The sequence below is a fragment of the Hyperolius riggenbachi genome, chromosome 8, assembly GCF_040937935.1.
Source record: "Hyperolius riggenbachi isolate aHypRig1 chromosome 8, aHypRig1.pri, whole genome shotgun sequence".
Taxonomy (NCBI): domain Eukaryota; kingdom Metazoa; phylum Chordata; class Amphibia; order Anura; family Hyperoliidae; genus Hyperolius; species Hyperolius riggenbachi.
Window position 1 is genome coordinate 30,859,378 of NC_090653.1, and position 15,643 is coordinate 30,875,020.

The 15,643-nt window shown below is 46.7% G+C and overlaps 1 protein-coding gene across 2 annotated transcripts in view; it reads right to left on the reverse strand.

The window, feature by feature from the left end:
• Nucleotides 1–15,643, reverse strand: part of GABBR1 (gamma-aminobutyric acid type B receptor subunit 1) — a 353,506-nt gene that overhangs the window by 103,832 nt on the left and 234,031 nt on the right. For both annotated transcript variants that reach the window (XM_068250152.1, XM_068250151.1), the window contains 5 exons: nt 14,445–14,508; nt 11,694–11,771; nt 11,035–11,185; nt 10,086–10,218; nt 8,058–8,174 (listed from right to left, as the gene is read on the reverse strand). In XM_068250152.1, coding sequence (XP_068106253.1) covers nt 8,058–8,174; nt 10,086–10,218; nt 11,035–11,185; nt 11,694–11,771; nt 14,445–14,508 — 543 coding nt within the window. The remainder of the gene's footprint in view (nt 1–8,057; nt 8,175–10,085; nt 10,219–11,034; nt 11,186–11,693; nt 11,772–14,444; nt 14,509–15,643) is intronic.

Here is a 15,643-nt window from a genome sequence, read left to right on the forward strand (position 1 = left end):
GCAATGTCACAAGCAGCGCCTCACAAGCAATGTCACAAGCAGTGCCTCACAAGCAGTGTCACAAGCAGTGCCTCACAAGCAATGTCACAAGCAGTGCCTCACAAGCAATGACACAAGCAGTACCTCACAAGCAATGCCTCACAAGGGGAGTGTACCTATTGTAAGATTTTGTCGTCTTACTTTGTACAGCGCCACAGGATAGTTGGTGCTTTATAAATCAACTAGTTGACCAAAGCTCATTTAAAAACGGGCTCTAGGTCTCTTCACGCCGCCGCCAGTTAGTGTGTGCGCACACCCACCGCACGCATGCACCCGTCCGCCCACCACTCGCACGCACCCGTCCACCCACCACTCGCACGCACCCACCGCGCGCGCGCACGCACCCTTCCTCCTGTCCCAACAGCTGTCTGTACTGCACACATGCGCAGTACAAAAAATCCACGGACACACAGCCAGGGACAGGAAGGATGACGCAGGGACAGTTAGGTCTTATTGTATAGGATAATAATAATAATCTTGTGGGGTGCTAAACCTCAGTAGCAGGACAGGACCCCTGAAACCCTGGTTGCTATTTTAATGAAAGGGGCTTAATTGGATCAAAAATTACCTCAGTATGGGAGTTTCTCCATACAACTATGTTCATCAATAAAACATAGCACTTAATATAGGTCCATTGTACAAATGACATACAATCATAAAACCCAATGCACACATATTTTCAATACATTTTTTACTGCATATTAAATATATATGTAGTACATCTAGATATATACTTTAGTCTATTCTGTATAACTGTCACACCTGTATTAACAGCCTGTGGCACGTTTCGCGGCTACGAGGTCACCTCCTCGGAGGCCAATAATGATGTGTGTGTATTATATGCATATATAGGACTTATAGGACAATGCATGCACTTATATATCATGGTGAAGGCCTTATATTTCAAGGGGAAAGCGGTTATACCTATATCTAAACACTGTGTGCTTCATACGCATCCAAATGAGAGGATGCCCAATAGGTCACCCAGGGGTGAAGAGGAGGAGTCTAGATAGAGCACCGTCTGGTGCATTCTGGAAGAAGCCTCTGAAGAAGTGACCTAGTAGCCGCGAAACGTACATCAGACTGTTAATACAGAGATGATGCTTATACAGAGTAGACTAGATGCATGTGTTCAGGGCCTGTTCTAGACTTTCTGCTGCCTAAAGCAAACTTTGGAGGATGTGCCGCAGCCCCCCATCCCAAGAAACGCTACCCCCCCATCATATTTATCCCCCAAATAAACCCCATCACCGGCGAGAGATCACCACCATGGCCAGTCAGAGTGGAAGGTTTGGCATGCAACAAAACAGGCGGGGTACCAGACCAGCCAACCACAGCCGCCCACTGTTCCTTTTGCTAACTGGTGCCCATGGTGTCGCGGACAGGTGCCATGGGTCGAATGAGGACGGGGATTCAGGGAAGCATCAGGGGCGTAACTAGGCCCCACCGGGCCCCCATGCAGAAATTCTGAGCGCCCCCCCCCCCCCTGGGGCCCACTCGGGGCCTTTTTGGGGGGCTGGAGGGGTCGCAGCATGAGGGGAGAGCTATGGCCACATACGGTGGGGAGGGGGGACGGTCCCCCCCCCTCACCTCGGACTCTCCCCTCTGCACTCCCCTCCAGCATCAATACATTTGGGTATGCAGGCAGCGGCAGTTACATACCTTCCGTGCACTGTAGCGTGGAAGTTCCTCTATCTAGCCTCTGACGCGACTTCCTGTTTACAGTGTACAGGAAGTCGCGCCAGAGGCTAGATAGAGGAACTTCCACGCTACAGCGCACGGAAGGTATGTAACTGCCACTGCTCGCCGCCTGCATACCCAAATGTATTGATGCTGGAGGGGAGCGCAGAGGGGAGAGCCCAAGGTGAGGGAGGGGTGGACCATCCCCCCTCCCCACCGAATATGGCCATAGTTCTCCCCTCATGCTGCGACCCCTCCAGCCCCCCAAAACGGCCCCGAGTGGGCCCCAGGGGGGGGGGCAGGGGCTGCAGGCCCTATTGTTACGCCAGTGGGAAGCATTGATGAGGTGGGTAGTGTGTGTGTGCCAGGAAGACGGGTGAAAAAGTAGAGACGGGCGCCAAGCAGTGGTTGTCCAAATGCTGCCCCCTAGATGTTGCCACTTGAATCACATGATTCAGGTGGCTTCATGGTAGATCCGCCCCTGCATGTGTTTTATATAAAAGATGTTCATTATATCATTTTTAAAGTGGACATGTATTGAAGGACCCCTATCTAGAAAAAGTGTAAACTTTAAAATAAACACATATAATAATAAGTACCGTACATTTCTCCTGGAGCACAATGTATTAAAATCACTTACTACCTATGCTGCTGCCACTTACAGTAGGTACGGTAGTTAAATGCTGTCAGATCTGATGGATTTTGGACTAGTCCATCTCCTCATGGGGTATTCTCTGTACTACTTGTATTCTTTACAAAAGCACTTCCTGGAAAGGATCTACATAAAGAAGCTGGCCAAGCTCCCTATTTGTTTGCATACTATATTGGCAGCTGGACTGAGCAACTGCTGTTCAGCTAGTACTTTTGTAATTAAAAAAAAAATATCTGAGAATGTTCCATGAGGAAATGGACGGGTCCGCAGACCTGTCAGATCTGTGAGAATTTCACTAACTACTGTAAGCAAACGTCAAGGACTTAGGAAAAAAGTAATTTACATTACATGCATTTTGATCTGGGAGAAACCAACATTGTATATACGTATTTTAAAATTTTACAGTGTTTCACGATAGTTCGCCCTTGAAGGACCACTATCGCCAAAAAAGTAGGCAGTTAAAATGTGACAGAACTGACAGGTTTTGGGCCAGTTCATCTCCTCATAGGGGATTCTCAGGGTTTTCTTTGTTTTCAACAGCATTTCCTGAACCGCAGTTGCAAAGTCTATCTGACAAAATAGTGTGCAAGTGAGTAGGGAGGCCGGCTGGTATCTTACTGTTTTGGCAGTTCAACTGCTGTTCAGGAAATGCTGTTAAAAACAAAGAAAACCCTGAGAATCCCCCATCAGGATATGGACTGGCCCAAAACCTGACAGTTGTGTCAGATTTTAACTGCCTCCTTTTTTTGCGATAGCGGTCCTTTAAATGTTACTTGTCGATGATCATTGTTGTATGTCAATCACTATACCGGGGTATTTTCAGCCTCAGTTTCTGTGGATCTGCAGCCAAGCAGGTGGTTTCGGCGCATATCACCTTAGCAGCGAACGAAACTAGGCCCCGCAATAGCAGTAATGTTATAGTGTGCGGGGCACGTCAGGACGGTTTCACACTGCCAACCGGCATGACGTGAGTCGCACCGCCAAAAACAAGCTTTCGGATAATACTAATATGCAGTAATCCCCATCAGGCAGCAGGCCAAACAGGAAGTAAGGGTCGCCATCGCTCACTTACTGTGGCGAAAGAAAGGAACTGCATAGAAGTGTATTACTAATACATGCTTCCGGGCATGAGCAACGCAACGCTAACTCAAGGTTTTTTTATTTTTAAAGAGTACTGTAGGGGGGTCGGGGGAAAAAGAGTTGAACTTACCCGTGGCTTGTAACGGTCCCCCGCAGACATCCTGTGCCTGCGCAGCCACTCACCAGAGCTCCTATCCCCGCCTCCTGTTCACTTCTGGAATCTCCGACTTCAAAGTTGGAAAACCACTGCGCCTGCGTGGCCGTGTCCTCGCTCCCGCTGATGTCACCAGGAGTGTATTGTGCAGACGCATACCGTACTGGGCCTGCGCAATACACTCCTGGTTACGTCAGCAGAAAACCACTGCGCCTGCGCGGCCGTGCCCTCGCTGCCGCTGATGTCACCAGGAGTGTATTGCGCAGGCCTAGTACGGTATGCGTCTGCACAGTACGCTCCCGCTTCCGTCACCAGGAGTGTATTGTGCAGGCCCAGTACAGCCTGCGCAGTACGCTCTCGGTGACATCAGCGGGAGCGAGGGCACGGCAATGCAGGCGCAGTGGTTTTCCAACTTTAAAGTTGGAGATTCCAGAAGTGAACCGGAGACGGGGACAGGAGCATCGGTGAGTGGCTGCGCTGGCACAGGATGTCTGCGGGGGACTATTAGAAGCCCTGGGTAAGTTCAACTCTTTTTCCCCCCAACCTCCTACAGTACTCTTTTAAATTACTCGTTGCCATAGACTTGCATGACTTCTAGTCTGCAAACTACAGTTACGTAGGTACGCGCCTGCCTCGGCGTTGTGGCAATAATGTCACTTCAGCCACATTACGTCAATGTGATAGTCCCCACAGACTTACACTCACCCTGCGCGCAGCTCACCGGTGTTGTGCAGATCAGGCAGACCGAATCTCCCGTGATTTTACCGATCTGTGTACTTTCTCCAGAGGAAATGACTCACAGAGAATTACAACCACGACAGGCAACTAAAATGGTTTAGAGAAAGGATAACAGGATCGCTGGTATATTACAGGAGCTCCCATCAGCCGTGAATTCCCAATATGCCCGAACACCATAAATCATGTGCAGCAGAAGTGCTTAGCACAGCAAACAAACAATCCCACAAACGCTGTGAGATCTGACTGCAACCAACGTGAGATCAAATCACATTAACTGCAACGCTTAAAGCCGGCCTGAACTCACAACGTCCTCTCTGCAGTAAAAGATCAGCAACAGCATAATAACATTTACAGGAAAACATTCCTTTGTTACAGCTGATACAAATCCTGCAATAAATCTGCAGTGTGTCCGCCTCCTGCTTTCATCCTGTGCTTTCAAATAAGCTTATATGCCTTATGTGCTGCAGCAGTCGTGGCACAGGGGAGAGATCAAATTACAATTTGTGATTAGACACAAATGAAGGGGAATTAGTCAGGATAAACTCTCTAAATACATACAGGGTGCATTTCTCTCTGTTTTCCTTCTGGCCTGTGCAAGAGTTCAGGTCCAGTATAACTGCAGCGCTTAAAGAGGAATTGTAGTGAAAATAACATCATGAATAACATTGCCTATTTTTTACAATATTTATTAATAGATTATTTAGTCAGTTGTTGCCTATTGTAAAATCTTTCCCTGATTTACATTTTGAAATGTATCAGTGGTGGTGACATCTTTAGTTCTGCCAGGTGATCTGTGCAGAATGTTGTTACTGAGAGTTCTATGTACAGAGGGAGATACTGCTTGCTTGGAAGTTGGAAAAAGCTGGCATTTCCCACAATGTGACGAGGTACACAGACCGCAGACTGTCAGGACCATGGTCATGACATCACACTGTGGTCTGTGGGAGGGGTTTCACCACAGTATCAGCCATACCTCCATTTCCCTGTTGGAGAAAAGGTAAAGATTTCTCCTGGGAAAGGGGGTATCAGCTACTGATTGGGATGAAGTTCAATCCTTGGTTGAAGTTCCTCTTTAAAGAGAATCTGTATTGTTAAAATCGCACAAAAGTAAACATACCAGTGCGTTAGGGGACATCTCCTATTACCCTCTGTCACAATTTCGCCGCTCCTCGCCGCATTAAAAGTGGTTAAAAACAGTTTTAAAAAGTTTGTTTATAAACAAACAAAATGGCCACCAAAACAGGAAGTAGGTTGATGTACAGTATGTCCACACATAGAAAATACATCCATACACAAGCAGGCTGTATACAGTCTTCCTTTTTAATCTCAAGAGATCATTTGTGTGTTTCTTTCCCCCTGCAGCTATCTTCCACTGTGTCAGGCTTTTTCTTCCTGCAGAGTGCAGACAGCTCTTCCTGTATGTAATTCCTCAGTATGTGAAAGCCCAGCCAGCTCAGAGGAGGATTTATCCAGCTTGTAAAAGATAATAGAGCAGAGAGAACCTGCCATAATCTAAATAACACACAGGCAGTGTGCAGAGAAGGGTCTGGAAGGGGGAGTTCATAGCAGAACCACAACACTGAAGAACTTGGCAGCCTTCCAGACACAGGCTGACAAGTCTGACAAGAGAGAGATAAGTTGATTTATTACAGAGATGGTGATAGTAGAACGTGCTGCAGTAAGCCAGAACACATTAGAATAGCTTTTGGAACTTGTAGGATGATAAAAAACAGGATGCAATTTTTGTTACGGAGTCTCTTTAAGCATTCCAAAGGCCCATCACAGACAGGAAGTGGACCGTAACAGCGCTTTTTTCAGACCAAAATTATTTTCGAATACCAATATTAGCAACAGATAAAAAAAAGAAATCCCTCACGACAGACCCTTGCACCCACACAATACAAAAGTCCTTTGGAACTGACTGACAGTGTTAGAACATACAGTACAATCGAAAGGAGGTAGAGAGAATTTTTTTTTGCAAATATAAGTGTCATCCAGATGCATTAATTACAAAGGATCTTGCAAGGATTGTGAGGTATTTATGACAAATAGATAAGACACATGGTTTACTTAAAGCCTACATAGACTCCAGCTGACATGGAGAGTTTTTTTACAGACCTTATCCTGTTCACTCTATGCTGCTGGAGCCTAGAAACAGTTAACTGCATGTTACTGAGCAGGGGGGGGGGGGTAACTAAAGGGGGCACAATGATTTTGCAGGGGGGCAGTGCCCCTGCGTGCCCTAGTGCAGCGCCATCATTGCAGTATACTCTCATTATAATGCATGCGTTATGCAAGTGACCACTGTGAATCCAACACAAAACTGACACAGAACTACTTCCTTCTGACACTCTCAATGCTTCCCTGAAATAGTAAATAGTTGGCAAGTTTATCTTATTAGCATGTGTGCTGCCTGTACATGCTTGAATGTGAAATTGACTTTAGAGTCACTTTAAAGCAAACCTGTAGGCAGTTACACCATGAAACTAACTGCAGTTACCGGAGAGACCCCAGTTTACAGGGAGCTGCAACTCAGTGCCACACATCTTCCCCTCATGTCACACTGCAAAGTTATCCAGATGCTGACATGTGGGTGGTGCCTATGCAAAGCAAGACAAGGGGGCGGGTCACAATTTCCAGATTACCTCTGAAGGGTGCCGAGCAAGCTTAGAACCATGTCCCAATACCTTATACCTCCCAACATTTTGAGACAAGAAAAAGGGACACTATAGGACACGCCCATACCACACCCCTAGCCACGCCCCCACCACACCCCTCATTATGCATATCACAAAGAATTTAAAAGCAAAAGATGTAGCATTATCAATCAAACGACACTGGTTCTTTCATCATCAGTAGTTTTCCTTCATTTTACAATTTGAAAATAAAAAAATATATCAATTTAAAGGAATTCCGAGATAAGACAAGTGTAGTAAATGGTGTACATAGGTATTGTTATCCAGATGAGGATTCTGCCTGCTGTTTAGTTCCACCCTGCTGGGTCGGGACGTTTGAACAGGATGTAGTACTGGCCACGCATGCGTTGTTCACACCATCATGTGCATATTGTTCCCAAAGGACGCGGTGGCCACACTCCCGACAGCCTCCGACGGCGGTGCGTGCCTACTGTAACATGACTTAGGTGCGAACAGCGCATGCGTGGCCATTACTAGATCCAACGCAAAGGTCCCGCCCCGAGGTGAGCTGGGGGCTAGTCCGGGAGGGAGTTACACATAAACTAAGCAATGCGGGACCGAACGGGAGACGGAGTCCTCATCTGGATGACATTAGCTATCCAAGTATGCACAATGTTTACTACATTTTTCTCACCTAGGAATTCCTTTAAATGAAGGGAATAAAGTTTAGAGTCAGTTAAACACATTCTATATAATAATCTTCGTGTCCCTGCATCCTCCTGTGCCGCCACATGGGTCGCAGAGAGTCCTAGCACCCGTTTTTAAATGGGCAGGCTTATTTCTAGTTTTTCAATAAAGTAATACATATATCTACAAAGATCTGTACATCAGCCAAAAGAGGGACAGATGAGGAAGAAAGAGGGACAGAGTGATCAGGTTCCCAAAGAGGGAATGACCCTCCAAAAAAGGACAATTGGGAGCTACGTATATTACCAGTTTTCATGTAGCACCATTTCCTTTACAGTTTATTCCACGGAGTACCCCTTTACATCAACCATCACAGGTGTTTCTGGCTTACCTTCCGCCTCTCTTTCTTGTCGTCCTTCTTAGTGAAGGCTGTGTGGATCCACCAGATTTTGGTAAACATGCTTCCATAAGCCAGGCTGAAGCCCAGTCCCAAGAGCCAGAGTCGGGCCTGTGGAGGAGGGGGCGGAGACGTACAAAGAGGAGGAGGAGCACAGAGGAAGAGAAGAGGAGGAAAACACAATGTAAGCGTACAAAGAAAGATGATCTAGCCTAACCTTTTTCTGCAAGTCCCATCACTGGCTCCCCGTCCCCCTCAGAATTCAATTTGAACGGCTCTGACTGGCCTACAAATCCATCCACCTTGTCTTGGCCAGAGATGCTCCCCAACTTGCTCTCTCCACTCCACCAACGTTCTACAGATGTCCACCCCTCGCAACACCTGATCACCTGTGAGGCTCTAGGACTTCTCCAGAGCAGCCCCTGCTCTAAGGAATTCCCTCTCTCAATCAGTCCCCACCTTCAACCGCATAACGTTAGCACTTTATAAATAAAGTTTAATAATTAAAACCACAAGAGCATTTCCTCCCGTACAGGGCCTGGCTTACTAAAGGTCTCCAGTCCTAGGGCTCATTGGTGAACAGAAACCCAGCATGTAGAAAGCGCTGGGCAGTTAATATTTTGGTGCTGACATCTAGCAATACATAGGCTGAAAGGGTGTTGATGATTTTGGCTGGAGGAGGGGGGGGGATTAGAATCAGTTCCAACACTTGGGAATAATGACTAGGGTTGATTGGAAAAGCCGAATTCCGATTTCATAGAAATTTGGCGTTACGCAGAAATACCACATTTCCTGCTCCGATTTTCATGTTACAAAGGCATTTTCTATTGAAATCAATAGTTCTGCGGATGTGATAATTGGATTCGGAAACAGGAATTTTCAGCAAACACGCTTTAACACAACGGGTAGCAAAGTAAAAATTGGGTTCTGAAGCAAGAACGAGTGGTTTTCCACACAGATTGGGGCTCCACAGGACCAGGCAGAGGATTCCCTGGACCCCCCCAATTATGTAAAAAACTACTCCTTCTGCCACTTTACTGTGGCTTCTGGGGACCAAGGGAATCCCTGGCGGCCATTTTGTTGACATCAATATGTGACGAAAATTCTTGTTTAAGAAAAGTTTTCAGTTTCCTAGCCATTGTATTAACTGTGTTTGCTGAAAATTCTCGTTTCCAAAGCCAATTTTTTCATCGGCAGAACGGAACACAGTACTTGAAACAGTGTAATTTCGATTGGTATGACTGTACTCAGAACGGCCAAATTTCGATGCAAAATCGGAACTTGGAACTGTTCCGATTCCGAGAGCTCATCCCTAGCGATGAAAATGAAATGCAGGTGTCAAATCGATTACTGTGATTGGTTAGGCTGGGTTCACACTAACATCAAACGTCAGTGGAGTGAAAGGGTACTATCAGAAAAAATTGTACTTAACATTTGATTGGCACAAAGTCTGGTGGGCATTGCCTGCAATATTATATAGCCGTTTCTTAGAGGGTCAGTTAGAGGTAGCCAAACACCAGCCAAATAACAAAATTGTGCGCAAAAACAGCTTTATGTAGCTGATTTATGAGGCACCATGTAGCCCAGGGATGTCCAACTCCAGCCCTGAAGGGCCATATCCATGGCAGTGCATAGGATGGACTGAGAAATGGAGAAATGTGGTCTTCTTGATGAACTGATTCACTCTCATCAATTAATTTGAGCTGTGCCAAAAATATGTGAGGACCTCGGGCCCCTAAGGACAGGAGTTGAACATGCCTGAGAAGATGAAAGACCCACACCAGCTCTAAAACCCACCTCTGCTGAACCAACACATAAGTGTTGGCCAATCAAACCACAGTAAGCGTTGCTGGAAGTTAGAGAATTAGCATGGGGCGGCTGCAGTCAATTGTAGGCACACAGAGCAAGAACTTTTTCTGAACTAATCCAGGCCAGGATTTGTGGATCGTTTATGTTCTCCAGCCCAGGGGAGCCTATAGTGAGTCAGGCTCTGTGCCTCTCTAACAATGAGGGACCTCTCACCTGGCACACCAGAGGGAAGTGCCACGTCTCGATGTGAAGCCCATCCAGACCCAGCGGGAAGACGGCAGCCAAAGCCAGGATACACCCCGCCGCCGTGACGTCATTCAGGTGCGGCTGAGAGTTCTGGATGTACCTGGAGGAGGGATACAGTCATTCAGTCTGCGGCGTGGCATACCGCGCTCTCAAAACTCTTCAGCTTCGGGGGGGGGGGGGGGGGGTGTTAAACAAAATTTTTTTCCAAAAAATGAAAAAATAATAATTTTAACACACCTCAACACCCCTCCCAATTACATATATCCTTCCCCACTGAAACACCTCTTCTCCTGCTCACACACACATCCACACTCACACATATCCTCCCCCGCTAATACAAATCCTTCACTAATCACAAAACTCCTCCCACACTGATGCATATCATCCCCTGCTGACGCACCTCCCCTGCTCATGCACCTACCCCCCCCCCCCCACATACCTCCTTTCCCGCCCTCAAAAAAACTCCTCCCCTGCTGACACATATCTTCCCCCGCTGACACATATCTTCCCCCGCTGACACACCTCCCTTCCTGCTCAAATACCTCTTCCCCCGCTGACACATATCCTCCACCGCTGACAAACCTCCTCCCCTGCTCACAAAACTCCTCCCCTGCTGACACATCCTCCCCTGCTGACACATATCCTCCCCTGCTGACACATTCTCCCCTGCTAACATATCTTCCTCCGCTGACACATATATTCCCCTGCTGACACACATCTTCTCCCACTGACACACCTCTCTTCCTGCTCACACACTTCCTCCCCCGCTGACACATATCCTCCCCCCGTGACAAAACCTCCTCCCCTGCTCACAAAACTCCTCCCCTGCTAACATATCCTCATATCCTCCCCATTGACACACCTCCTCCCGTGCTAACACACCTCCTCTCCCGCTGACACGTCTCTTCTCACCCACCTGACGTGGCTGTTGTAGATGTTGAAAGAAAGACACACAAAGCCCAGGAGAATGCCGAGGCCGGCCAGGACTGAGACAGAGATGAAGAGCTTCTGAGAGACGTACCGGAAAGTGATGATCACTTTGGTGTGATCAGAGGGAGGGGAGCCTCCTAAACAGGTCAGAAACAAATAAGAAGGCGGTCAGAGCATAAACAGCTGTAAAACGCTCAAGTCACGGGGAGGGAGGTGCGAGGGTGGGGCAGAGTAAAGAGAGCCACCTAAACAGGTCAGAAACAAAGAGGAAGGCAGTCAGGGCATAAAACAGTGGTAAAATGCTCAAGTCACAGGGTTTGAAGTGCGAGGGTGGGGCAGAGGGAGGGGAGCCGTCTAAGCAGGTCAGAAACAAAGAAGAAGGCGGTCAGAGCATAAATCAGGGGTAAAACTCTTGGGTCACGGGTGGGAGGCGCGAGGGTGGGGCAGAGGGAGGGAAGCCGCCTAAACAGGTAAAAAAACAAAGAGGAAGGCGGATAGGGCGTAAACAGCCATAAAACTTTCGGGGTGGCAGCTACGAGGGTGGGGCAGAGGGAGAGAGACGCGTCGTGCACCAACTTTTTGGATATCTTTTTAATGTAAGTCATTGTTCTGGGCTTTGGGGTCCAGCTCTGATATGTCACTCACCAATCCACTTGTCATTGTTATACCAGGAAAGGTTGTCTTTAGTGCTGTCATAGTAGCCAATCTTCTTGTAGAGGCCACCTGTCCAATAAGAAGAAAGTGATAACACTATTGGGTTTGTTTTTTTAAAAAAAGAAACAGTATTAACAGTTATGGCAGTTTTTAATCTGTATGAGCGTACTTCCCACGCTGGGATGATGGTCACTCAGATAACCGGTCCAGGCAACATATTTATGTACCTTATTAGGTCCTCTAATCTATGGCAACACATTTTAGATGCGATTAAGTAGCCACATGTCTATATTGATTAGGTAAACAACTGAAATTATTACACTTTTCATTTTCAATGACTAGACACAGTTAATGAGATGCTGATGTCTCCAGACTGCATCAAAATTTCATGCAAATGCTACTGGTCCGAGGAGGCCTAACCTCCAAATACCAAGAGACACCTTTGTAGGTCTTGTGGAGGCCAGGCCTCGATGGATCAGAGGTGTCCACCTCGTAGCTTAGAGGAGTTAGAAGATCTGCTGTTAATGTTTTGGTTCCAGATACTACAGGACACCTTCACAGGTCTTGTGGAGTCCAAGCCTTGATGGATCAAAACTGTCCATATCGCAGCTTGTAGGAGTTATGCTGGATACACACGGTGCGTTCGTGCACTCGATTTTCCCGTCGATTCCCGTCGATTCGTTTATTTCCAACATGTCCGATTTGGATTTCGATGGATCGTTAGGTCGATTCGGCATACTTTGCATGCGAATCAACCTAACGATCCATCGAAATCCAAATCGGACATGTTGGAAATAAACGAATCGACGGGAATCGACGGGAATCGATGGGAAAATCGAGTGCACGAACGCACCGTGTGTATCCAGCATTAGAAGATCAACTGCTAAGGTCTTGGAGACAGATACCACAGGACAACTTCACAGGTCTTGAGGAGTCCAGACCTCGATGGACCAGAGTTGTCCACCTCGCATCATACAGGAGTTAGAAAATCCGAAGCTAATGTCTTAGTGCCAAACCTTTACAGGTCTTGTGGAGAAAAGTGGGAAATTTGGGTGTACAGAATACCTGGTGGAAACTTGGCCGCCGCCATAGTGGTAAATGGTGGTACAAAAATGTATCAAAGTTGTCCACCTCACAACTGCAGTTACAACATCCGCTGCTTATCTTGGTGCCAGATACTACAGGAAACCTTCACAGGCCTCGTGGCATCCAGGCCTCGATGGATCAGAGAGCTGTTTTTGCATCTAGAGGACCTACACAATATCAAGCAGGTGGTTTTAATGTTTTAGCTGAGTGGCCTGTGAAAGGCCAGCACAGAAAACCAAAACATTTTCCTTCAATGAGGACCTGTCTCTGTGAGGAACAATCAAACCCTGGAAAGACTTGTCCTCATTGCTGTCCACCTGCCTCTGGACATCGCATGGAAGGCAAACGGGATCCGTTTAATCCTCCTGGAATGTATAATCATGTCATCAGGAAGAATGAGATGCGGCCGCTTGTGCCTAACAGCTGTCTTCCCTTTGTAGGTCATTGTCATCTGCGGCGCTCATCAAGGACCTTGCTGCCTGACAAGGGCTTTGTCCCGGAATGACACAATTAGAGGCAGGCAGATGTACAAGGATGAGTGAATTACTCTGCGCACTACAGCTTGTTGACCTGTGATAATGCGAAAGCAGTAAGCTCGTGAGGGCACGCTACGAGTACGCCAGCTGAACTGTGCTGCCAGCGTGCTCTGCTCCCTCAGACTTGGCCGTCGGCCCGCTTCCTGCTGCTGGGTCCTTCTAAAGGCTTCTCACTCTTGCTGGACACTCTTCCTCCAGCGGGGTCCTTGACCATCAGCTCAAATTTAGAATAGAACATTCCGGTCAACGGATGAGCAGCCGCCACTCAACCCTGTGGAGGATTCCGCTGACTAGTAACTGCGCACAGACTAAAGGGTTACTCCGCTTTAATACACACATCCTCATAACACAGATAATCACTACAAAATCTGTGTTCTAGCTGAAGGGAGAGGGAGCCTCAATAACTATTTATATTTATTCTACTTCACTCTACAACTGCTATACCTTTATAGGAAACTTGCTGGTAGCCGTGGTAACAGTAAATAGTTAAAGATACGCGCCACTGTCCATTTGCCTCATAAATACTTAAAGGAAACCTTAAAGCGGACCTGAACTCAAAACTTCCTTTCTGCTCTAAAAGATAAGCAACTGCATAATAACCTATAAAGAAAAACATTTCTTTGTTGCAGCTTACAGAACTCGTACTGAGATTCTGCAGAGTTGCTACTTCCTGGTATCCTGGGAGCACAGAAAGGGTTTACCTCCTCCTGTATTTACATATTAGCTCGGAATTTGGCAGAATCAGCTGACAGCTCAAATTACACTAGACATGATGAGATAGACATTTACATGAACACTGCCAAGCACACAAATAAATTTACTGTGTTGCTTTTATCCTTTCTCTGCCTGAAAGAGTTAATATTCAGCAATGCAACCGACAGCTTCTCTACAGTTGGACTATAACGTCCGACTATTTTATGTCAGCAGATCCATCGCAGATCTTTTGTGCTTCAATGATTTATATCTGAGGTGTGTATGCAGCTTGAGTGTGCACACAATAGACAGTTTGCATCTTGGAATTGTTAACATTCCATTGGCCCCCCTCCCCACTCAGGACATAAAACACACATACTGTACAAGTATATTATTCCATTGCTGGTAAAGATCTGGGATCACACACCTTGCAACTGCTCAATTAGCGTCCAGGCCATACGGGATCCACTGGCGTCAAAAACCACGTGACCCTGAGGACGGAAAAAAGTGGTCAAAGTTTGACTCGGGCCACATGACTCAGTTATGTCAGCAAGAAAACCAGGACAAGACACAGTCCATGATGCAGAATGTACGGAGCCCCCTGCAAACAGACAGCAGCTCCTTCCTGCCATGCAGAGTATTGTAGGGAGTGGAGTGATATTTATCTGATTCCAGTGCTGCGGGTCTCCTGTTGCTGATCATGTGACTTGCATCGGTCATGTGACTGGGAGCCGGTGAGTGGCAGCAGAGAGTATGCGGCTGTGAAGCATGGAGGAGACCCACAGCGAAGGAGCAGGAAAATATTACACCACTTCCTGCAATACTTGGCATGCGGGTGGGGAGAGGGAATGCTAAATTCTCACTCCTCCCCCTGAGCATTCTGGGAGACTGGGTATTATATCTACTGGCTGTGAAATTCTCAGTAATTATTATTTTTTTATTATTATTATTTAGTATTTATATAGCGCCGACATATTACGCAGCGCTGTACAATGTATATATATATATTGTCACTAACTGTCCCTCAAAGGAGCTCACAATCTAATCCCTACCATTACCATATGCCTATATTATGTAGTGTAAGTACTGTAGTCTAGGGCCAATTTTTTTAGGGGGAGCCAATTAACTTATCTGTATGTTTTTGGAATGTGGGAGGAAACCGGAGTGCCCGGAGGAAACCCACACAGACATGGAGAGAACATACAAACTCTTTGCAGATAAAGCCCTGGCTGGGACTCGAACCAGGGACCCAGCGCTGTAAGGTGAGAGAGCTAACCACTACGCCACCGTGCTGCCCAAATGAACAATCTGTAATGAACAATCTGCACAGATCACCTGGCAGAACTAACGTTGTCACTACCAGTGATAAAAGTCAGAATGTAAATCAGGGAGAGGAAAGATTTTACAATGGGCAAACACTGACTAAATAATCTATAAATTTTAAAAAAAGCAATTTTATTTATTGCGCTATTTTCAGTTCTTCTTTAAGTATGCTGCAGCCAGATTGGAAACAACCAATCAATGATTGTTTTGTTGCAGTGATATCGGACATGCCGGCCAATCATCACTGGTCCTGAACATGTGGCACTGTGTGTACGTGCAGCCATAGAACTGCATAGACTAAAA